We start from the raw sequence: 23,765 nt of genomic DNA, 5'->3' as shown, positions 1-23,765 counted from the left end.
GTCTTCATTGTGCTTGCCAAAATGTTAGTCCTTTGACTGTTGTAAGACATACTGTTGAAGACAGAAAAAAAACAGAGCACATATTCCCCTTTCTTCAATGTTTTTGGCTTTGACCCAGGACATGGGAATAAAAATCAACTTTAGAAATTTAAATCCAACCTGGTTAAAATGTGGCATTTTATAAGATACAGTTTCCAGAAAAGAAAAATTCAGACCCCAAGGACTGTCTTTAATCAGTCCAATTCGAATAGTCCAATTCAGCCTGAGATAAACTCTGTGTACAAGAGAAAGTCTGACCCACTTTCATTTCTTGTGAATTTTCATATCTAACAAGGACTGTCCTTTCAGAAGAGCTTGTCCAATTCCAGTCCTGAATATCAGGGCCAGATTGTTCACATCAAGTTTACAGAGAAATTACAAAGGAAATCACAAATCACATTGGATTATGTTCAAACAAATATTCAGACAAACCCTGAATACACTTTCTATTCAGATAAAATGCTTGGCACCCTTTTGATAACAAAATGACTTTGGGCTGGAAGTCTATATGGTTTCAATGAGTTTATTTTAAAGGAGTTCTCTTTAACAAATAAGCATATATCCTGGGAGTGGTTTCTCTAAGTAGGACAGCCAGTTCCACCTAACCATGATTCTGCAATAATTCGTATTGCATCTGCCTGGAAGTTGCCTCCCATTAACAACTCATGCTGCATTTTACTGTTTCTTTGACAGACATATGCTACTGCATTGGCCTCGTATTGGTTTGTGGAAACTGTTGAGTTGAATCCCTTTGTTTCCAAGGGCTTGACTGCATCCTATCCGTGCTGGCAGCTGGCTGGCACAAATGAACTTCACATAGGTAAACATAAAATAGCCTTAGTGTGGCACACTGCTGAATCTAATAAACTTTACTGAGAAACTGAATCATGTCCAGGCAAATTATAGGGGCAGAAGAACAAGGATGTATTTCATTTCACCCACTAGCATAAGTGCATCTTGGCAAGAAGTTTTGCATTATCCATATGACACAAGGCAAATAGTCAAATTCAGCCTGAGATAAAGTCTGTGTACAAGAGAAAGTCAGACCCACTTTCATTTGTTGTGAATTTTCATATCTAACCAACATGCCAAAGTTAGAAAGTTAGAGACCTTACACCGGTCTTTCATTAATGAGCAGAGAAAGGCACTTCAAAAGGAAGTTCATAAGGAACTCCGGTGGGCTGAGACACTCTTAGATGTAACTGCTTCTCTCTGGTGATACTAAAAGACAGCAAAGACAATTCCTCTCCTAACTGAGGAAACTCAGTGGGGGTGATGCCCCTAAGAATGCAAGTTTGTGTGAGTTGGTCATAACTCTTGCAATAACTACTACATTGTAAAATCCCATGTAAACAAACTCCTGAGATAACCGCTTTCAGGGCTGCATTATGAATGTAGCAATTTTCAAGGAAAAATCTCCTCTAGTCAATGCTTTGAGTGCTATGTCTTCTGTTCCCGGTCTTCCGTCTTTCCCCAGTCCTTAACTGTGTGTTGGATATTCCACCTTTGTCCTGTGCAGGTCCGCATTACGAGTCTGTATGAAACCGGATTGTCTGCTGTGATTTCAAGGCATCTTTTAGTGCCCCTGTTGATTACAGCTGATCCCTACAAAAGGAAAAGCAATATGAGAGAAGCTGAGGGCTTATAAACTTAGTGCTCAGTCAGGAAGAAATCTTCTTGGCCTCTATGGATGTGTCTGAGAAACACTAGTAGGTCAATGACCTGAAAGAAAAATCTTGCATTTTCCTCAGGCTAATGACACACGACAGCTTATGGAACTCTCCAAGGCATATAAAATATATTTCAGGGTTTAGTTTGTGTCTGCTTTTTGGAGTTTGGGGCAGGAGGGGTGGATGCTTTTTATGGGTTTGAGTTTTCTTGAAGTTCAAAAAATCATTGTAGTAAATTTTAATACTGTATCCTGTTTTGAAAGAAGAGAGCCAATAACAGGTAGGAGTATTCATGTCTTATCTCTAAGTCAATATTTCAGTACCAGCTATTGTGAATGAGGTGGGGATTGTTTAAGTCAATTTATCATGATGGAAATGAGGATTTTCCTAAAGGGTTGGGCTCCAGAACAAACAGAATCTTACTCAGCTGCTTCAGACAGCTAGTTGTTTCACTATGATAATGCTTGATGTGAATAAGGAACTGAAGGTTTACTTTTAAGGTGGGTCTAAACCTTCCAGAAACATACCTGCACCTTTTTCTAAGGTTTGTGGTTACAGACCAGACTAAAGATAAAGGAAAGCCTGTGTCAGCAGAATTTCTGGAGGCCACGCAGGTTTATACTATTTGGTGCTTGTCACAGAAGCCCTTTTACTAGTTCAGCTCCTTCTATTCTCTGCCACTCTCTCACAAGGTTTGTCTCCTGCTTCGTTTTTCACTGAGAGAAGGATACAGTAAACAGGCCCATACCTTACATGTAAAAATAATTAGTTATTAATTACAGAAAGCTAATGAGGTTTGAACTGCTACAGAGAGGGGAGAAGCTGCACGGCTTCCTTTCCCACCTCTCCCTCCATCATTATCACTGCTGCCTGTTTAATCTGCCCCAGCAACATGGCAGTTATCTGTCTTAGACTATCCGACTAAGCTAGCATTACCATATTCTGTATTCAGAGGTGCTGAACAGAGAATAGGAAAGTATCACTTGAGATCTTAAGCATGTCAGCATCAGCTGGCATAAATTCTGCACAAATGGAGATGAGTGAACATGGCACAAAGCTCTAATCGCCAGCTGTGACCTGAGCTTTGAAAGGATGGACCTAACCTGATCTCCAACAAGGTTTTCCATGCTCAGATGCTTTACCAAACAGTGAGCAGCATGAGGCATCAACCAGCTTTCTCCCTGAGAACAACAAGTCCCATGAGAAGGCTGGGGAGACAGGTAGTAGAGAGAGTTCACAATATATAGTCAGATCCTCAAAAGTAACAGAGGCACCTAGGCTTGCACATTCCCTGCCTGTGAGCTAAACCGTGGTAACTGAGTGTTTTCAGTCAGCCCAGGTGAAAATTAAAAGGCTTAAGCCTTTAAGTAAAAGGCTTAAACCAGCTGATTCCACCCAGACAGACAGTGAGAAGTGGTTAAATTCTGGTAACTCAGCTTCAGTTGTGTGGCCATCCCCTCATTCTTAACATCACACATCCCTGAAGACTCAATCACCTTCACTATCCCTCTTGCAGTGGCACCTGCAAGTCTTGAAATTGAGGCAACATTATTCAGAAGCACACTGCTTTGCGAGCAAAGTGTCTAAGAATTCATTATAATGGGAAAGCTTATTGAAACGTGGGGGTACAGAAATCTACCTACCTGCGTAAAATCCCAGTGCAAGTTCAGACTTTTATTCACAGCTGTGTCACATTGCTCTAAAACTGGCAGGTCCCCATTCCCAGGGTCTATTAGGCATCTATCAGCTGTATTCCGTCTGGCACGTAAACCTCCTACATACATTTCTCCAGTGCTGTGATAAAAGATGTGCTAAAAGAGAAGGTGACACCACTGTCAGTGAATTGAGATATCAGGGAAATATCATCGGCAGATGATGGCATACAGTTCCAAAACTGTTACAGAGAGATATCAGCATCCACTGACCTCTCAGTAATTAAACCAGGATGAATTTGACCCTATACAACATCTTTCTGCTTTCAAATGATAAAAAGCAAGATTGAATGATAACCCTTAGCTTCCCTCCTACTGGAAGAACAGGCAGTGATGTGTGAGGAAGAGCTCCACCTCTCTCCCGTTCATCCCAGTGATCTTCTGTTAATCATCAAGATTAGTCAGTATCAACATGAGGTCTCACAATTTTTTGCAAGGCTAAACCAAAAGCCTTTGTTTAATGCACTTAGATCTCCATGGGAACCTGCTAATTGGGGAGCAGAATTTAATTAAATAAAGGTTAATATTCCCCTTTAGATAGTACGGAGATAATAGTTTTGAAGTGCCTAATTCATGGCCCTGTGGAGGCTTGAAAGGAACAGTTAGAAACAGCTCACATGTGAAGATCTGATCACTTTTCATTACCTGTGATGAGTATGCATGACAAGGATACATAATTGGCGTGTTTCCAGGGACGGGGCCTTGATCAATACAGATGTCTTCTTTCAACTTGTTTTTCATCTGCAGAATAAACCAGGAAATTTACCGTGAGGAACAGCAATCCTGTTTTCAGCTTCTCACCACTAATTTTAGAAACTGTCCTGAGAGCAAGGCTACTTTACTCTGAGCTCTGCATTAAATCATGAAGTGGAAGATACAATATAGGTTTAGAAAATAAATCTCTAGCTTACTTTTGTAGAAATGATTCATCACTGCAAAAGTCAAAACCAAATCTAAAGTCCTTCAAAGACTCATCAACATCGTGCCATGTAGCAAACATGTCAGACATCACCACACAACTCCAAACAGGTGAGTACTACTGTCCAGCTCCAGCAAGGTACACAAGCTTAGGTCTAGAAAATGTCTACCTATATTAAGAAGCCACTGCAGCCTGATGGTTTCTCTCTTTTGCAAATAGTGGCCTGACTTCCAATGTATTACATGCTATCTTGATTCTTGTCTGCATGCTTTCCAAATTATCCTGATAATCTCTACAGAAAAAAAATCCATGCTATTCCATTGAAAAATTCAGGCCCTTACAAGAAGATATCGATCCATTCTTGTTGGTCAATAGATGAGTTTTGCATGCAGTAAAGAAATGCATGTTAAGCACAAACTACTGTTGTGCTCCTATCAATACACACACACACTAAACACAGTTTAGAAGTTCTAGGCTGACAATGAAATATGGAAAAGATTTTAGAAAACTTTACTCTCTAGAAAGACATGTAAAAGTCTTCTTTAATTTTCTAGGAAAATATATCATAATCAGCAAAACAGTGTTCACCATTCTGCGTAGCAGTAGAGCTAATGAGTAGCATATTTCAAAAAATAGACTCAATACTTACTGTTCCATAGCCAACAATGTTGGGAAGGAATATTAAATTAGGGTAAATGTTTTTTATGTACCAGTCAAAGCCTTTACAGTTCAGTTTTTTCCTTAGCTGTTTTCTGGAAGAAACATCTCCAAAGTCTATTCCAGGATTCTGCAAGAATACCATATTTAATTCCAGAACATTAAGGTGACCTGAGATTTCTCCATATTACCTATTCGTAACCTTAAAAATATATTTTAAAGTTAATTTTTAAAAAATAACTATATTTTCTAAACTTCAGAATTTGAGAACATTTTGCCTAGAAGTGTCAATAAATTACTGAAAAACTAACATGTTATAACTTGGTAAATATAAAGAATATCAAAGTTAGATACGGCTGGGAAGTAGTTTTCCTATTTCATACTGACAAAAAGAATCCAGCTCAAAGTGAAAAATAAGACACAGCTTGTTACCAACCTTCGTTGGACCAATAGTCTGTTGGCTGTGACACTCATCTCATATGGGAACAATCAAGATTCAAACTATTCTTTCCAAGACTGTGTAACTTGTCATACAAAATGTAACGGCTCCAGCAGGAAAGTTTGACCGAGGTCAGTCAAACAGGAACTTACACCCTGTCTTTAAGCAGTTCACTAAAAGCAGTCTGTGACCTGAAGAAGTTAGGTCAGGAATTTCAAATAGTCAAACCAGTTTTGGATGACTAGCATTTTCCAATGAAAAATTCCAAATATTTACTGTAAAAGTTAATTCATGGGGAAGTGTATTGTTCTGATTTTACACTACATCACTGTATATTTTAGTTTCTTTAATACCTATGCAAGAAAACACAAGAAGGTGGGAGGCTATTCTTCCTTTGTTAAAGAAAGATTCATAAATCCACTGAAGTACAGGCCGGGAAAATTCATACTTTTTTTTTTTTTTTTTTTTTTTTTTATTAACAGAAGTTACCAATACTCAAAAGACCTGGTCCTGACACTTCCAGTGTCTTCAATAGTTTGTGCAGGAGAAAAATTAAAACCATATTCAGAAGTACTGAAGTTAATCAAAAGGAGAAAAAACCCTGTCATTTAAAGAACTTAGATTACTGTTATTAAAAGAAAGTTATTAATTCCCTGGTATTACCATTTTTCAGCCTTCCAAGGATGCTATAAGACTTTCCCCTTTTTCTTCCAGAAAAAAAAAAAAAAAACCAAAAAAAACCAAACCACAGAACTTTGGGCTGCAGGGAGGACAGCTCACTTAATAAAAGTCGTAGAGTATGTGATGAAAAGTAATTGAATTCTCTGTTTCAAGTTCGATTTTGCTTATTGAAAAGGGACACCCAGATCACTAAAGACATGTTTTTTCATGCAAATTTAAGAATATTCTAGATAAAATACTCCCTACTTTCCCTAAAAAAGTTAAAATACATGTTAAACAATTTAATTTTATATTCTTTAAGCTAGGCATCAGCTCTTGGTCTAAGCTGAAGAGGAACATATCTATGATCATGGCTCTTGGGTGCCATATATATAAATAACTATTAATATATCAATATTATTTTTTTTTCACAATGAGTTTTATAACCACACTGTGCCTTTTTTGCGTGTGACCATATGCTCTTATTTTAGACTCTGGATTCCAATTTGAAACAACAGAGAAACACTGTCACCTCAATTGGAAGATTCCATGCAAAGTAGACCATGTACTTGTAGTCATCCATCCACACTTCAGCTACACGCAAGGCATTGCGCTTCATTGCGACGTTCAGATTCAGCAAGTAAGGCTTGTGAGCTCTTTCCACGTGACCGACTCTTGAACAGGGCAGTACCTCTACTCTACCTCCACACTGCCAGGCCTAGGTCAAGAAAACACTTTGTAGTAAAGCCTATTTATTCAAATTATTTGTACTTTGTGTTGAAGTGCTCCCATTTCTGTTCCCCCCACACCTTCACCAGATGAACCGGCATGCCCTCAACATTCAAAGCTTTATTTCCTGGCCTGAGTGAATGAAAATAATTTTTCAATACCTTTCATTTTTACTGTGTGTAGCCCTATAACATAGGTCCAGGAAACTAAAGGCATGTTCTTTCTTCTTTTTTTTTTTACCATTAACAAAACTGCACACCAGTTTCCTATGACAAGGCACTCAGATCAGTTGCATAGATGCACCAAGACAAACTGGTACATACCTCCAACCAATCTCACCAGGAGATAGACTACTAGATAATGTGGTGGTTATGGGCCTAAATCCTTAAGAAGCAGTGACATTGCCCAGGACACAGCAAGAGTAAAACTGGTCCTGCAAAATCTTACACATTAGGGAAAACTCAAGAGAAAGAAAAAATCCAGCGGATTCCTGGAAAATGTCTACATGGAATTCAGAAAGATACCTAAGTAGCCCACAACCAATGCTTCAAAAGTACAGAAGGTCCAGAACAAACACACCTAACTTGACTGTACATGAACCAGTGTAAGCGTGGAAGCTCTAGAAAAGGCAAGCAGGCTACGCAGAACTGAATTCAAGCTGGCAAGTCCACAGGGCACTGCACAATGTAGATTTATTGTCCTAATTTAGGGATCACCACACAGTGCTCCATTATGTCTTTCACATGCTCACATTAAATTTTCCAGGACTGGCAGCTGGCTAAATAAAAAGATGAGAGGATGCTTGCTTGCTAACCAAGCATGTTTGACACAGGAAACCCTCAAGATGGAAATAAACAGAGATTTTTAATACTATTTTTACAGTCAATTTTCAGAGCAGTTTTGTGTTTTAACTGAACCGATTCTCCATTATTTTCACCTCCAGCATTTATGTAAATAAGAATAGAATAGACATACATTGCCACCACTGTGAACAGTGCAGAGCAATAAGGAATAAAATTTAAATGTTTTTTCAAGCAACAGAACTGAAATATTAATTCACAACCTGCCTCACAAGACATGAGGTGATGATGTGACATTTCTGTCTCATAAACTGAATCTGAAGACGGGGTCTTTGGCCATGTCTACCATGAGTAAGTAATGGAGAAATATCTCAACATCTCCAGTATAGTATCACCCAAGTTAGTACATCCGCGTGACTCGGTGTGGTGCCTCACAGGCAGCGGCTTTGTTTAACATAGCATTTAGCATGTTTGGAAGACAGTTGTTATATTTCCTCTTGATTGTCTTTTCTACAAATCAAACCCCCTTGTTTAGGCCTATTTTTACTATAATGTCACATATTGCCAGAACTCTATTTGTTCTCTTTCCTTTCCTTCAGATTATTCAATCACTTCATATATTTCCTGATGTATGGTCCCAGAATTCAAAACGCAACTCCAGAAGAGAACTTGGTGGTAGAAGAGAAGGATCATCAATGCCATCATTTCCCATCCAGCTGCATGGCCATGTTGACTCGTACAAAGTTTGTTACACCCAGTTCTTTTCCAGCTGGATGTGTCCCCCAGCCTACACCTCCATAGCTGTTTATTCCTCATGTTTCTCCTAAATACCGTTGGTTTTCTTTTTTGCATAAAGCATGCTACCCTGTTACAGAAAAAAACCCTAGACTTATTTGACATTTGTTCAGAAAAAATTACATTGTCTGTGTTATCTTTTATGTGCTTAGTACTAGATATCAGAACCAAAAATAAAAAGTTGTGTGAGATGAGAAATGCCCATACTGGACCAACAATATGTATCCCACTGTGACTGCAAACTTATTCCTGGGGAGGGTTAAGAACAAGCCAAGTACGTATGTTATCTCTAACAACCCCCAATTATTTTGAGGTCAGAGGATTTTCTGCATATTCTTGTGATTCACTTTTTTTTAACTCTGAGTAGGTTTTTCTTCCGTAACTGTTCAGTCTCCCCAAAAATGACTGCAAGCTTTTAAGACCCACAATACATTTGGAAGGAGCTCTGCTCCTGGCCTGTTGGGCTGGTCTGCTGTTGAAAGAATGAAGTAACTCCTGCTCATGTTTGTTTTGAAACTAGTTCTTGACTTCTTTCAAAGCCCCTCTTTTTCATATTTACAGAGAAAAATCAAACCCTTTTCTCCTAGACATTTAAGTCTTCCTAACATGTTTATATTTCTCACATCTCTATAAAGAAGAAAAAGTATGGTAGGACAACAATTTTTATTTTTTTTTTTTTACATTTTTTTTCTTCTCAGGTCTTCCAGAATATCTCCAACAACCATTACTTTTAAAAAAGTAGTTATCAATAGAATTTTTTAGAGCTCCCAAATGTTCCTTAATGCCTAAAGACACTCCAGATAAAACTATTCTAGAAAAAAAACCAAAAAGGGGGAAAAAAAGCCTCCATTCTTGATTTGAAGACATCCAAAATTGAACACATACTTTTTAGGGCAGAAAGACCTCTTTCTGCTTTTGGTTTGTTTGGTTTTTTTCCCCCCAACACATAACTTCATTTAGCTTGAGCTTATGTTTTTTCATCTGCTGAGCCAAGACGCTTATAGCTTAAATTTCTGCAGAGAACCACATCTTGCAAGATTCTGTATTTCCTCACTGAATTAGGTTTTTGTGTCAGAAGTCAAGATCCTTAAGAAGTATCAACAAAAGCCTGCTGATGAGCTTTAAACACTTCTGGAAATCTATCGCTCCTCTTTGGTACCCAAAATAAACCCGAGTTGTTCTAAAATATTAACCCATGCTTTGGACAATAAGCAGCAGCCTGAGTGCTTTCAAAAAAAAAAATCACATACTAATTTTCACTGTCTTTCAGAAAAAAATGAAAAAATAGGCTTACCCTCAGGCCAAGTTCCACATTTTCTCCTCCATATATGTACATTCCACTGTCCAGTACACCAATCTCACCCAGAAATTTCCTATCTGCAGCAAGAATCCCCATTATAGATGGGCTTCTGGAGAACCAAACAAGTAAAATTATAAAGAAGCAACAATGACTGAAATAAAGTCAATTAGCCATCAATCACATCTTGAACTTCCAGAAGGATTCCAATTGTATCCAAGAAAAACAGATTTAATTCAGGACATGTAGAACAACATTAAAGACTCAAGACGACAGCAAATAAACTTGATCAATGGCCAAAAGAGCATTATTTGGTGCTTTTAAAATAATTAGATCTATTTTGACAGACGATGTAATGACAATTTTCACATGTTTAAAACAAGAAGAAAGAAATCAGATTAAACTGTAGCAAGGAAGAATTAAGTTGGACATTATGAAATCTTACCTAACATTACAGAAACTTAAACACTAAAGCCCTTTGCCAATGGAAATTTTGGAATCACTGTCAACTGAGGTTTTGAAAAAGATGAGATGACTGTCTGTCAGGACCAGTTCCATTGTAGATTAATCCATCCTAGGGGCGGGGGAAAGGGGACTGAAAAGGAATTTGGTGCTTTTCTGATGTACCCATTCTCTGACCAAACCCACTTCTATTTTCCCTGGTCTGAGAATTGTGGACACCCCACCATGAAACATTCTTTAACCTGCATTTGGCTTGTTTTCATTCCATTCTCCTGCCCAAACGATTAACACACACTATATAATGTTTTAAACACATACAAGTGCCAATCTCACCCATAGTTCTTTATCTAGGGGTCTGTGCAGCCTTATCTCCAACGCTTGTCTACCACGTGTAGTAGTATACAAATGAAGAAAACTGCCATCTCATCTGACAAGCACAGGACATTATTTTCAAATGTTTTCACAGCACTTTTCATCCTCAGGATCTACACAGTAAATTTTAAAGCCCTTTATATAAATAAGGATGGTGGGTTAACCTTGGCTGGCTGCCACCAGGTGCCCAGGAAACCACTCTCTCGTTCCCTCTTCTCAGCAAGAAAGGGGAAAATAAGATGAAAAACCTCATCAATTAAGATAAGGATCAGGAGGTTGGTGAGCAGTTACCATCACGAGCCAAATAGACTCAATTAGGGGAATACTACTTTATTGCCAATTAAAACTGGAGGAGGGTAGCGAGAGAGACAAAACTAAATTTAAACCACCTTCCCTCCATTCCCCGTTCTTTCCAGGTTAGACTTCATTCCTGACTCTTCTACCTCCTCCCCCTGCCCTAAGCAGGGCATGGGGATGGAAAATGGGGGTTCTAGTCAGTTCATAACACTTCATCTCTGCCACTCTTTCCTCCTCACACTTCTTCCTGCTTTAGTGTGGGGTCCTCCTATGGGATGCAGTTCTTCAAGAACTGCTCCAGAACGGGTCCTTTTCCACTGGGGACCGTTACTCAGAAGACTGTTCCAGCATGGGTCCCACACAGGCTGCAGTTCTCACCAGAAAACCTGCTCCTGTCTGAGCTTTTCTCCACAGGCTGCAGCTCCTGCCCGGAGCCTGCTCCAACATGGGCTTTCCGCAGATTGCATCTTCCTTCAGGGCATATCCACCTGCTCTGATGTGGGGTCCTCTGTGGGCTGCAGTGTGGATATCCGCACCACTCTGGGGTCCTCCATCGGCTGTCATGTCAATATCTGCTCTGGCATGGTCCTCCACATGCTGCAGGGGGGCAATATGCTTCATCATGGTCTTCTCTACAGGCTGCAGGGAAATCTCTGCTCCATCACCTGGACCACCTTCTCCACCTCCTTCTTCAGGGCCGTTTCTCTCATATTTCTTCCTCATTCCTCTCACCCACAGCTACTGCGCAGCATTTTTTACCCTATTTCAAATATGTTGTTGCAGAAGCAACACCAGCGTTGCTGGTTGGCTCAGCTTTGGCCAGCACCGTGTACATTTAGGAGCCAGCTGGAACAGGCTGTATTCAACATGCGGGCAACCCCTCAGGTCTTCTTACAGAAGCCACTCCTGCAGCCTCCCCCACTACCAAAACCCTGCCACATAAACCCAATAAAATAAGATAGGACTAGAAAAGAATGATTACTATATCACATCTCTTTTAAGGGTTTCTTTTTCATATTGGTTGATGGCTAAGGGATAGTCAGCAACATCTGACATCCTTGTAGAACAAGGAAACAAATAAGTCTATATATTCAGCACAAGATAGTTGCTGGTATCATAGTACCAGCAACATCTTGTGTTGAATACATCAACTAATCTGAGCAACTAAGGAAGGTCTCAGGAACAGAAGCAGATATATTGGATCCTAAGCCCAGCAGTAAGGGGTCACTTTAGGTATAATGCCTGTGTGCATTGTGTTCATGTCTTTTTCTCGCTTTTGTGAGATACAAAGTGATAAGGGTTGAAAAAGACTGCCCAAGATCACTGTAATCATATGTCACTGCAGCATCTCCAAAGAAAGAACTGTACAACTTGAACCTGTTCGAGTCCTCACAGCTCAGGCATGCAACTGTCCAGCAAAGTTGTGAGATTCACTCCATATTGTTGGACAAGCATGGAGAAGGGCCACAATTCATCTTGTACAGTCAATAAATATTGCTACCACACTACTAGCTAAGGAACATAAGACAGAAAAATCAATGACTTGGGGATTGCCTGAAAATCCAACAGCAGGATCAGCACAGGGCAGATTCTGGAATACAACCTTGCAACTGCTGTACTGAGATTTTCAGACATGTTAAAGAACTCACACTTCCAAAGCAACTATCTAGATATAGTGTGCTTTGTAGGTATCTATCCCACCACCTATGAAACATCTTCTTCCCTCTGCTAGCTCTATGTTGGATATCACGTATCTTGGCTCACTCTCAGACACTATTCATACTTACTGGATTGGAGCCGTTTCATCTTCCAGAGCATACCACTCGGCTGGTAAATCTTCATAGAGGCACCAGAGTGCCCAGTCAAATCCATCGGCAGCCACTCCATACTGAAGGAGCTCAAAGTCAGCAAAACGAATATTGTCAAATACCGGTGATATTATAACAGTACGATCTTCTTTCAGTCGAGACAGAATAGGTTCAGCCCTACCAAAGTTAACAAACAGAGTCTATTTGGCTTGAAAAAGTGGGAATTTAATGAACAGCACTAAACTTTACCACCTGCTTCTAAAACTGGATTAGCTACTTTAAGTCATTGACTTTGGCCCCTACAAAAAGCTCTGTGCCAGCTTTGGAGTGATAGTAACCCAAATTGCTAATGCCATGGCACAATTCTCCCTTCCATTAGGCTGCTTCTGCATTTTGACTGTCACTAATCAAAACAACCTTAAGTTCCACGCCTAACTTGCTGGGTTAATTGCTACCTGGGTCTGTTTCCTAAGTGCTCCACAGTCTTCACTATCTGCATGAATAGACAAGAAGGGAAAAGGAAGGAGACCCTGAGGCATGCCGTAAACCATGACGTTTATCATTCACCATCTTTCCCCTGTGCCTTGATGGCACAGCTGCTCTATAAGGGAAGGGGTGTGACTCATCAATGAACCCCTACGATAGAGGAAGGCTCAGAGAAGACAGGCAAGGATGATGTGCTCATGAAGCTGGAGAAGAACTAGGGAATGACCACAGCTATTGTAAAAGAAGCTGAAATTATCCCAACACCAATGGGACCAAAGAGTGGCCTTTGTTGCAGAAAAATGGCAGTATCAATTGAGTGGGTCAACTGGTTATCTGCATGGCCTTCCTAAAATGATTAATAGAAAGTATTACCTTTCTGAGCCAGCCAGACCAACACAGGGGAAGTGTGTATGTGGCTCAGCCCAACTTAGAGGGTAAAAACTGAATACTCAGAAAAATTAACTTTGAAGAGAACACTTGAGTTGGCTTTAACCCATGTATTCTTTCCCAGCAACTTTCCCAGTATTTGGACAGTGAGCATAGAGAAAATGGTAATGTGAATCCTGTTGTATTACGATTCAACTGTATATGCAACCTCTATATTGTGCTTGTGTTGTGATTTCAGTAGATTGGTGTATCACTCTTCTAAACCAAAATCCCATGTATCTTCAAATAAGTAAATTTAGTATTAAAACATTAAACCCTCCTCATGTGAAACATCCAAAAGAACCTGGTCAGAGGGTATTGGAATATGTCAGAGAGAGTCTTTTTGCTGGACCCCAACTGCCGTTATGCCTAAAAAACCTGACCTTATCTTTCCCCAGTTTCCCCCCCCCCCCAGTCTTCATAGTCTTACCATGCCGTGTTCACTTCAATATGGGCATCCAAAATTGCAACAACATCTGCAGTTGATGCCTCCCAGCCAGAAATCCGGGCTTGTGTTAGACCTTTTGTTTCCTGATGTCTGACGATCTTCAGCAGTCCAGGATGCTTTGCATTGTAATTTTTGATGTGTGTTTCCAAAGTTCCTTTCAGATCATCTAAAACCAGCCCCCATATTTTAATGATCAAAAAAAAAATTTTAATCAATATTAAGAAATGGAAAAGATTATGTAGGTGATGGCTTCCTAGCTTGTCCCAGTTCCAGGCTGAAAACCGGTTTGTTCTTTGCAATAGAACGGGTAGAGTTATTCAGGTAATCATGAATTCAAGAGGCTTATTTTTAAAACCAGCTTTCATTCCAGGAGTTCAATTAAGTACCTAAATTTCATTTACATATAGTGCTATTGTATGGCTTCTAAACTGTACACAAATATGTCAATATGTAGAAACTTCAGACATTTTGTGCCATAACAGCAACCAATTAGCTGTCTTAATGCAGTAATTTCTGAGTGTATTTTCTACCGCGTGGAAAGGAAAAGAGAAAATGCGAAATGCTCTCATAAGAGCTGTAGGCATGCCAACTCCCTCAACAAAGGAAAAACTAGTGTCAAGGAGAAGGAATAGAAAGTTGGGACCTCTTAGCCTCGTTTGGGAAATTCATTTAAACTCTTGCTCCACCCAAATGGACATGTTTTTCTAGCAACCTCAAAGCCTTAGCAAAATGAGAAATCGAACATCTCATCAGGCAATGCAAAAAACCAAGGGCACCCTTAAGATCAGGGGCATGACTGTTTCTTACAGATGATTTTACAGTGCTTTGCTCAGCTCAATTTTAAGAGCAATAATGCACCCACTGCTTCCCCTGGGAGTATTTTCCACAACCCAAGACACCACTCTTCAATGAGTTATTTCAGATACCTACAGAGATAGTTTTCATAGCACACCCTTACTTCGGTACTGTGCATAATGAGCCAGTAATGATACTCTCCCACTTCAAATTTTAACTTTTTCACATATTTGAAAAACATAACCCTGTTCCTTATTAGATGACATTTTTCAGACGATTCAAGTGTTTGGGTTTTTTCTGTACTCAATTTACTTCTTAATTTTGAGCTGTCTACTCTGTGGTCACCCAAAAGGCCACCAACATTCATCAAACGCAATAATGGCATAAATTAGCAAGACTCCTGCCTTGTCTGGGTCACTTACCATTTGAACTGTAATCATCTACCAAGATGATTTCTTTCAATAAATGAGAAGGTGTTCGGTTAATGATACTAGTAATTGCACGTAAGATAACTGACAATGCTTCATTCACGAATATAAGCACAACGCTGAGTGTTGGAAGGTCTTTTGGATATGTTTTCATTTTACAGCTGTAATAGAACACAAACAACTTTAGCACAGTTTCTAAAGAAAGTCAGAGAGCAAGGCAGCTGCAAGAAGGCAGAATGGGGATGCTGGACTTAAAACATACAGTGAAAATCAGCATAAGAGTGGAAGAAAAGGAATTCCCAAATCCAAGTTTCATTATTCATTTGAGTTGCATTATATATGTATATAAACCATTGGGGTATAGTTAAAATTTCTGTTTAAACAAGAAGAACAATTACTGTTTCTCAATCCAAAACAGTTATAAAATATTGAAACTAAAGAATACAGTTAACTCAGGCAGTGATGAGGCTGTGGATATATGTGGATCTTACGAGGCAGTGGATATATGAGTGAATTTTAGCTTTTTGCGTTTACAGGAGATGACATTGAACAAACTTGACATCAGGCAAAAGCAAATTAGATAATAATCCCTTTGTATATGCAATGAAGAAGAACAAAGTAGGTCTAGCTATACTTAGAAACCGATATGTGAGAAGGATTCCCTTGGACAAGGGATCTCTTTAGAAATTCTTAAGTGTTTAAGAAATCCTTCTTACAGAGTAAACCAGACCTGTGGAACTCCATGCTCCCCCAGAATAAATTGTTCCCAGTACTGTAAGCAGTTTGTTTTGTGCTGTTTGAACACTTCTGGAACTCTTGCTTACAGTCAAAAGATTATTTTTTTAACTCTGTATTTGGGATACTTGTCAGCTCTGCTAATTAATATCTTGGCAACTGGGCAGATGATGAGGACTGGGTCTTCTATATAGTGCTAAGCACTAACTCTCTCTAGAGCAGAAAACAGAGCATAGCTGGATTCTCAGGCATGATCATTCTCTCCCCTTAGAAAAGCATGAAAGCAATACTCAGATTGCAGGAGTTGTGTAGCTACATAATGCAGCTCTCCACAAGACAGGCTCATGCTCCAGGTAGACCCCTACAGCGGCAGCTGTGCACAAATGGAATGCATTTTTATTGGAATTTCTCCATTAGCTTCATTAGCCATTAGCACAAGAGCCTGAGTGTATATCTGCAAAATGTGGTCCGTGCAAATATATCTTTATGATGTATTTGTATTTCTTTATGATGCCAAGCAGAAGGGTGCCAGGCACCACACCCATTCTTTGGGACCATGCAGACTCATCATGCACTTCCTCCAGCCACCTCTGTGGTGGCTGCTCCAGACAGTTCTCCAAAACTATCCCCCAGCAGAGGGGGGATCGTTCAGCTTGGGGCTGCCTCAGGAAGACTGTCTCACCACTGCACAAGGTCCACCTCCCTTGACCTTCTCCTTCTCTGCCACACTGCCCCTCAGACACCCACAGTCAAGGGCAAATTATTGCTCCCTTGGAACCAGCAATGGTTCCAGCTGGAACCAGCTCCACCCAAGTGGACCACCACCAATTAGGACCCAGGTGCAAAACCTGCTCTTTACATCTTCCAGAGGGCTGCCAGTAAGACAACTCCCCTTTCCCCAAGTGTGACATTGTCAACTCACGCCCAGTTTGCAATCCTCTCTGACCTCCGCATCCTTTTCTGAAATGCGCCATCAAATTTAGTACGAGTGATCATAAGTACAAAGGTGTAGGCTTGCAGTATATCAGTGACGTTCTTCCATGTTTATACCAGTTCGTTCCTGTAAAGCTTACTCATCTTTTGCAAGAGATCATATACCTCATCATACTATATAGTCAAAAAAAGCACTTGCTTTTTTAACAGATACTTGTTCCTAATGAGGTTTTTTAATGGTTACTTATATCAGCTCCCATAGTACCACCAGTCTGCTTAAAAAATACTATTTATTAGCTTCAAGAACCAGCTAAATTCTGGAAAAATCCCTTAAGCTTCCTCTTATGAAGTGGACTGCTTACCTACATCTTAATCCTTTAGTTGTTTGCCCCACTATATTTTCCATGTAGTTAATCCTCAGACTCTTTGACAACTTCAGAGGGAAACAGAGCAAATAAGGCTGTAAGGAAGCTCACAAGGTCACCAGTCCATGGAGGCTGCGCCTATAATACTAAAGATAAAGCACCAGGGATTCAGCTCAGGTGCTGAATCTTGCCTCACCCTTCACGGGACTCATTGGCCCATAATTAGTTCTAGCCAACTCTCCTGTTTTATATCTAATCATCTTTTACTAAGCAGTATAGGTATCCCCCACTTACGATCTGCAGCATAGCTAAGAAAACCAGGCATTTTGTAAACCTCTGTACTTTTTAACAATATAGGCATTTACTTAGTCATTGATTGCATTTCGAGGGTTTTCCAAAGGGGTGCGTGTGTGTTTAAAAAACACCACTTTGGATATCTCAGCATATAAGAGGCTTACATAAGACGATGTAAAAATAAGAGAAAGCATGCTTCAGATGTCCTCCCTTGGGGCTTCAACAGAATGCAAACAGACCAGAAGGTATCATATCTTCTGAATATTATGGTTTGTTTTCCTGCTTTTTACTGACAGTTAGAAGTCCTGTATCACTTATAATGTTAAGTTTATATTCTTTTTCTTAAGTGACTTTTCTGCACTGTGACTTCTTTTCACAGTCTTTGGAGTATTGCAAGTCTGAAAAAGATCTGGAAGAGAATTACAGAAAAAAAAAAAACAACCCAACTAAACAAACAGCACAAGTTGATATCTATTAAAAGATCATTTTAACTCAGCCCAAAGCAATGTGGATCCCTTTCCTTTTTATTTCATGTCTCCTTGTGAATACAGAGGGCTTATACTGCACCTGGGAGATCTGGTGTCTCTGATAGGTCGATCCAGAGGTAGATGGTCACTGAGATAAACATTATATCCATAACTTAAGAAGAGATTCTGTGCAACAGTTTGCTCCTCTTCCCTTAAATCTGCACCCCACTGTTTGAACAAAGGTGAGTCGGGGTACAGTAAACGGTGTACAATCTTGTTTTTCTCCTTTGCATTATCAGCTTTGCGAACTTCAGCTTTGTGTGACTTGGAGTTCACTTGCAGTTTCAGATGATGTTCTATTTGGTTTATATTTTCATGGAATGCTTCCACTGATTTTGCTGATTGAAAATAGAAGACTGTTGATTATAGCAGCAATTGAGAATACTCTCCTTCATTTTAACTGAGCCAAATTCTACTTATGACACTGCAGGTCAAGAGACCCACGAAGTTACAGCTATATTGATATTCACATAAGAGTAGCATCAGACCCTCCCTCCTAAAAAAAAGAGTTTTTAAACATCATTTCACAGTACCCTGCATCAGATTCTGCTCTTAATTGCACAAGTGCAGAACAAGGGACACTACACTGGCGTCAGTGGAGAAATCTGGGAGTAGAGGCAACACACAAATTGTTAACTCAGGCCCAAATCATCTTTATGATGTTATGCTTGTGTTACATTAATGTATTAATGATCCATAATGGGGTTCTCATCCATGTCAGGTTGTTGATACCATATTTATCTTGAAGGTAAATACAGTAAATGAGCTCTTTGCTATCTCCTTTGATAAGCTTACAGGAATCTTTTGGTTTCTTCTCAGAAAGATTTGAACAGTGTGAACCCTAATCTCTCACAATATTGTGTCAGATAGCCTTTGTGAGATTGTTTAGGACATGTTGCTCTTATCATACAATAAATGAGTCCTTCGTAGCACCTTCTGAAAAGCTTGTTTTCAGTTTTGACTTCTGCTCTGCCAGAAAGCTTTGAACAGGGTGAATCCTAATTTCTCAAGCTCTTGTTAAGTTCACAGTATTGGACTGTGCCATATAAAAAAGGCACAGAAAACCTGTGTGAGTTAAAACTTTCTACGATTAAATTACTGTGTTGGTGAATGAGGGGTGAGGACTGGATATTGTTTAAACTCAAGGAGGACTTTTGACACTGCCTCACAACATCCTCATGCACAAGATGAGGGAGTACACAACTTGCAAGTAGATAGCAAGCAGATAGCAAGGGGAACTGAACTTCCAAAATCAAAAGGTTGTGACCAGTGGCACAAAGTCAAGACAGAGACCAGTCACTAGTGGTGTACCCCAGGAGTCAATACTGGTTTCATTACTATTTTAATATGGTCATGATGACCTCTAAAATGGGGCAAAGTGCACCCACATTTAGTCTGTGTATGATACCAAACTGCAAGGAATGGCTGACACACCAGAAAGTCCTGCTGCCATTCAGAGGGATCTGAGGAGGCTGGAGAAATAGGCCAACAGGAACCTCATGAAGTTCAAAATGGGCAGGACCCCATGGACCAGCACCAGATGAAAAGCAGCTTTGCTGAAAAGGACCTGGGGGTCCTGGTGGGTGGACACCAAGCTGAACATGAGCCAACAGTACCCTGGGCTGCATTTTAAGAGCATTTCCAGCAGGTCAAGGAAGGTGATCCTTCCCCTCTGCTCAGCACTGGTGAGGCCACACCTGGAGTACTGTGTCCACTTCTGGGCTCCCCAGTACAAGAGAGACATGGACGTACCAGAGCAAATCCTACAAAGAGCCACTAAGATGATCATGAGGCTAGAGCATCTATTTTACAAGGAGAAACTGAAAGAACCTGAGAAGACCTAGGAGGGATGTGTGTGTACTATTGATGCATATAAATATCTTACAAGGAGGGCTAACAAAGACAGAAGAATCTCTTCCTGGTGTCCAGTGAAAGGACAAGAGGCAGTGGGCACAAACTGAAATACAGGGAATTCCGTTTAAACATAAGATTTTTTAAATTTTCTTTTTTAACTGCTGGAATGACAAAAAACTGGAACAGGTAAACCAGATAGGTTGTTAACTCTCCATCCCTAGAGATATTCAGACCTCAACTGGATGATGTCCTGGACAACCTGCTCTAGCTAATCATGCTTCAAGCAGGGGAATTAGTAAGACAGACCATCTCCAGAGGTACCTTCCAACCTCAACTATTAGGTGATTCTGTGACTAAGTATTGAAGTGAAGACTTCAGCTTTCTTTCAAATGGCTCTACAATAACTTTAAAAAGTGTCTCACTATTGATGTCCATGAGAGCAGCTGCCACTGAAGATGTTGTCAGCTATGACAGTGACATTATGGGATATTGGTGCTTGGGATATGGGATATTAAACTTGACCAAGCTGCATAGGGAAGATTGATCACCACATTCAAGGGTGCCCTAAGTGCCATTTCAAACACCTAGTTTCAGGCTTGGTTCCTTCTTCTGTTCTACATAGCGTGCCCCTAGCTGTAATATGAGATGTGGACAACGTGACAGTCAAATCAATGTCAGCCAGCAGAGTTCTGGCTGCTGTAGCCCTCCTACGACTGCTGTGAGGTGATGAGGTTCAAACAACATGAAAAAGAGAGAAATGAAGGGGTACAAAGGAAATAGAGAAGTGGATTCTTCAGCCCTTATTCAGATGGCTCTGTTGTTCCCACTTCCCAACAATCCAATCTACAACAAATACCTGAAAACAAGGTAAAAATCCACAAACCTCCCTGTGAGAAAGGAAAAGCTCTTTCTAAATTAACATGGCTCATATACAAGTACATCTGCTGGGATGCTGTTGGTCTTTCACTGTCAAGGGATGAGAGAAACAGCCCTGCTAACAGATTTCAGCTAATACTGCTTAGGAACACCCTCCAGTTGAGCAGGTGGTGCAGAGTTCATTGTCTTTTCCCCACAGCAACTCTGTTGTGTTTGTGATCAAGGCACACAGAGGAAAAAGACAGAGTGAGATACAGTTCCCCTTGTTGCTCACCCACACAGCAGTGGCTGAGGAAATGGGACATTTCCCGTTCCTCTCAAAAATAGCTTTTCATGTCAAACAAAATAATGATATGGCAAACAAAATAATAATAGCTGCCTGATATTAGTACACTGGTACAATCACCTTAAAATTGCTTAATGCTTCTAAAAGTTCAGGGTCAGAATCTGTCCAGGCTTGTTTTGCACATTATGCAAAAAACCCACCATGATGACTGTGAAAGGCATTATTGTTTTATGTGTAAGTAGAGAAACTATTAAATCTTTTTCGAGATTACAAGAAAAAAGGGGGGGGAAGTCCAACAAAAAAACCCTACTCACAAGTGTTCAGGGAAACTCAAACAAACATCACTGCTATCTATTTATTCTATCCTTCAGGATATCTAGATATCTAACCCTCAAAAAGTTAAGCAGCATGGCATTTTACTTACAGAGGTTATGAACGCTCCAGTCCAAATGGTCCAGCCTCTGAAGGATGTTTTTTTCTTGATTCAGAAATCGAGGATTAACTTCCAAGGAATTAAGTGTTGCCTTTCTTTGATTTTGCAGTAAGTGCACAAGATAACACACAAAACCTGCGTTCACGATTAGCAGTGCAAATTTACGTAGTCTGTTCCAGGGTGCCATCATAAGCTTGAAGAAACCCAGCGTTCTGCTGCTGGTTGCAGTTTGCCTGTGGTTCTGGGTCCGCACTGAGTCGTTTTTCCAAATGCACTGTTTTGCCTCTACTTGACTAAGAGGTAAGACTGCTCAGATGAAGCAACAGAGTCCAACGAGTCATAGAAGCGATGATGATAAGGTACGGCTTGCAGGTGTTTTCACTGGCATGCTTACTTGTGTCTGTACAAGTTATCAGTGTCAGGGAAAACACACAACTGTCACTGGCTTGTGCAGTGAGTCACATGAAGTGAGTAAGCACCTGGAGTGATGCTGTAGGAAGTGTGAGGCTGTTGGGCTGGTGTCAGAAAGCCTGCCATGCAACACAGCACATGAATACAGTTGAAATAAACAGCAAGCCAGTTCTGTGTTTCCTGGGCATTAGCAGCTGGGGAACTGTGAATCTAATAAAAAAATGTGAAAATACGTTAAAATGGATTTGACATCAGTTTTTGAGCTGGCTGAAAGCAATTAGGGGCACTTTGTGGTCCTCTCCCACACAGGCTACTCCTGCAGCTCACCTCTACCAAAACTCTGCCTGTTATGCCTAGCACACTTGTGTAAATTTGAGGTAGTGCTCACAACAATAACTAGCATATGGAGCTTCCCTTTCCATAAAAACATCCAGCTTCTACACACTTCCCAGCATTTCTGTCCCAGTGTGGGTCTTCTGCTGGCCATAGTCCCTCAGGGCTGTCCCTGCCCCAGCATGTGTCCTTCATGGGCCACAGTCCCTTCTGAAGTGTCTGCTTCCAAGAGTGCATTGGCAGCCCCATGCCTCCTCCTCGGCAGCCCCCTCTGGGGGGCTCCTGCCTTAAGGGCTGATGCTTTTTCTTATGTATATTGGTAGCCCCATGGCTCCTGCTACAGAAACCTTAAGAGTTATGCCAGGTAAACAGTGCTGTAAACATCACTTCAAATTCACATCACCAGTGTATAATCCTTATTCCCCAACGCCCGTTTAAAAAAATAAATAATTTAGAAAAGGCTGCGGTCAGAAAAGATAACAGAATCAAATGGTGTCCACTTAAGTCTATCAAGCCAGACCTTCAGAATAAAACTAATGAAAACTGTGAGTTTTTATCTGCAGGACCGGATCATCGGACACCCCCGTAACCCGTATACCCTGGTGACGGTGACAAGAGAAGACGACGAGTCGGCAAGCGGCCTGTCCACATCTGAGAGCTCTGCACCGGTGGAGTCCAGACAACCACGAAACAGCTCCCGCAAGGCGGGGCTGCGATGTTTTCGTGTGATCTCAATTTTGGGGTTCATAACGCCGTCTAGTGGCTTGTATGAACATCAGCCGTGGGAATGGGTACTAGCGAGATGGGAGGACCAGAAAATACTACAAAGGATTGTTACCCTGGGACCCCCTAGTTTTCAAGTATATCTCTGTGACCTAATCCTCTCAACCCCCTGTTCGAACGCTATAATGTATTATATGTGTCCCAGCTCTAACCCCGGCAAATCTTACTGTAACGTCCCTTATCAGTATTACTGTTCTCGCTGGGGCTGTGAAACCGTCGCATCTGGCTGGAAGGTAGCGAAACCAGACCCGTTTCTTAAAACCAGTTGGGGACCAACAGGCTGCACCCCTAGGAGACCAAGTGGGATGGGAAGGACAGTATGCCAAGGGAAATGTGACTGCCAATATATTTTCTTAAACGTAACCAATGAAAACGACCTAGGATGGATCATCGGCAAAACTTGGGGCATTAGATACTGGCAACCCGGCACAGATAGGGGGGGGACTGTTTTTTATTAAAAAACAGGAAGTAAAAAGCGGAACAGCAATTGGCCCCAACGTCATGATCAAAAGCGATAACCAGCAAAGAAAAGAAAACTTGCAGACTGCCATGCCCGCCCCAGCCGATCCCTTACTAACCAAGCAGATAGCTCCCTCAAGCCAACCTAACATAAACTCTCACCATTTACCCGACAAGCCATTTTTTAGTGTGTTAGATGCCACCTTTTGGTCACTGAATCAGTCAAACCCGGATCTC

At 40.7% G+C, this 23,765-nt stretch overlaps 1 protein-coding gene across 1 annotated transcript; it reads right to left on the bottom strand.

Moving 5' to 3' along the window:
- Positions 1-520: 520 nt before the first annotated feature.
- On the bottom strand, positions 521-22,157 carry GALNT8 (polypeptide N-acetylgalactosaminyltransferase 8). Its single transcript, XM_040597104.1, has 11 exons — positions 21,534-22,157; positions 18,134-18,431; positions 15,234-15,400; positions 13,999-14,182; positions 12,636-12,833; positions 9,715-9,829; positions 6,629-6,814; positions 4,990-5,127; positions 4,067-4,162; positions 3,353-3,520; positions 521-1,644 (listed from the first exon to the last, which is right to left on the bottom strand). The coding sequence occupies exons 1-11, from the start codon at positions 21,730-21,732 to the stop codon at positions 1,480-1,482; spliced, it is 1,914 nt and encodes a 637-aa protein (XP_040453038.1). The 5' UTR covers positions 21,733-22,157; the 3' UTR covers positions 521-1,479.
- Between the last annotated feature and the right edge of the window lie 1,608 nt (positions 22,158-23,765).

The sequence above is a fragment of the Falco naumanni genome, chromosome 5 (assembly GCF_017639655.2).
Source record: "Falco naumanni isolate bFalNau1 chromosome 5, bFalNau1.pat, whole genome shotgun sequence".
Classification (NCBI taxonomy): domain Eukaryota; kingdom Metazoa; phylum Chordata; class Aves; order Falconiformes; family Falconidae; genus Falco; species Falco naumanni.
This window is presented reverse-complemented; position numbering and strand designations above follow the sequence as displayed.

Excerpts from the sequence above, each read along its gene's own strand:
- GALNT8 (XM_040597104.1), bottom strand. The coding sequence starts at position 21,732 with ATGATGGCACCCTGGAACAGACTACGTAAATTTGCACTGCTAATCGTG. Across the intron at positions 5,128-6,628 it reads CATGGAATCTTCCAATTGAG|AATCCTGGAATAGACTTTGG; the intron begins GTGACAGTGTTT and ends GTATTCTTGCAG. Across the intron at positions 4,163-4,989 it reads ACATTGTTGGCTATGGAACA|ATGAAAAACAAGTTGAAAGA; the intron begins GTAAGTATTGAG and ends TTTATTCTGCAG.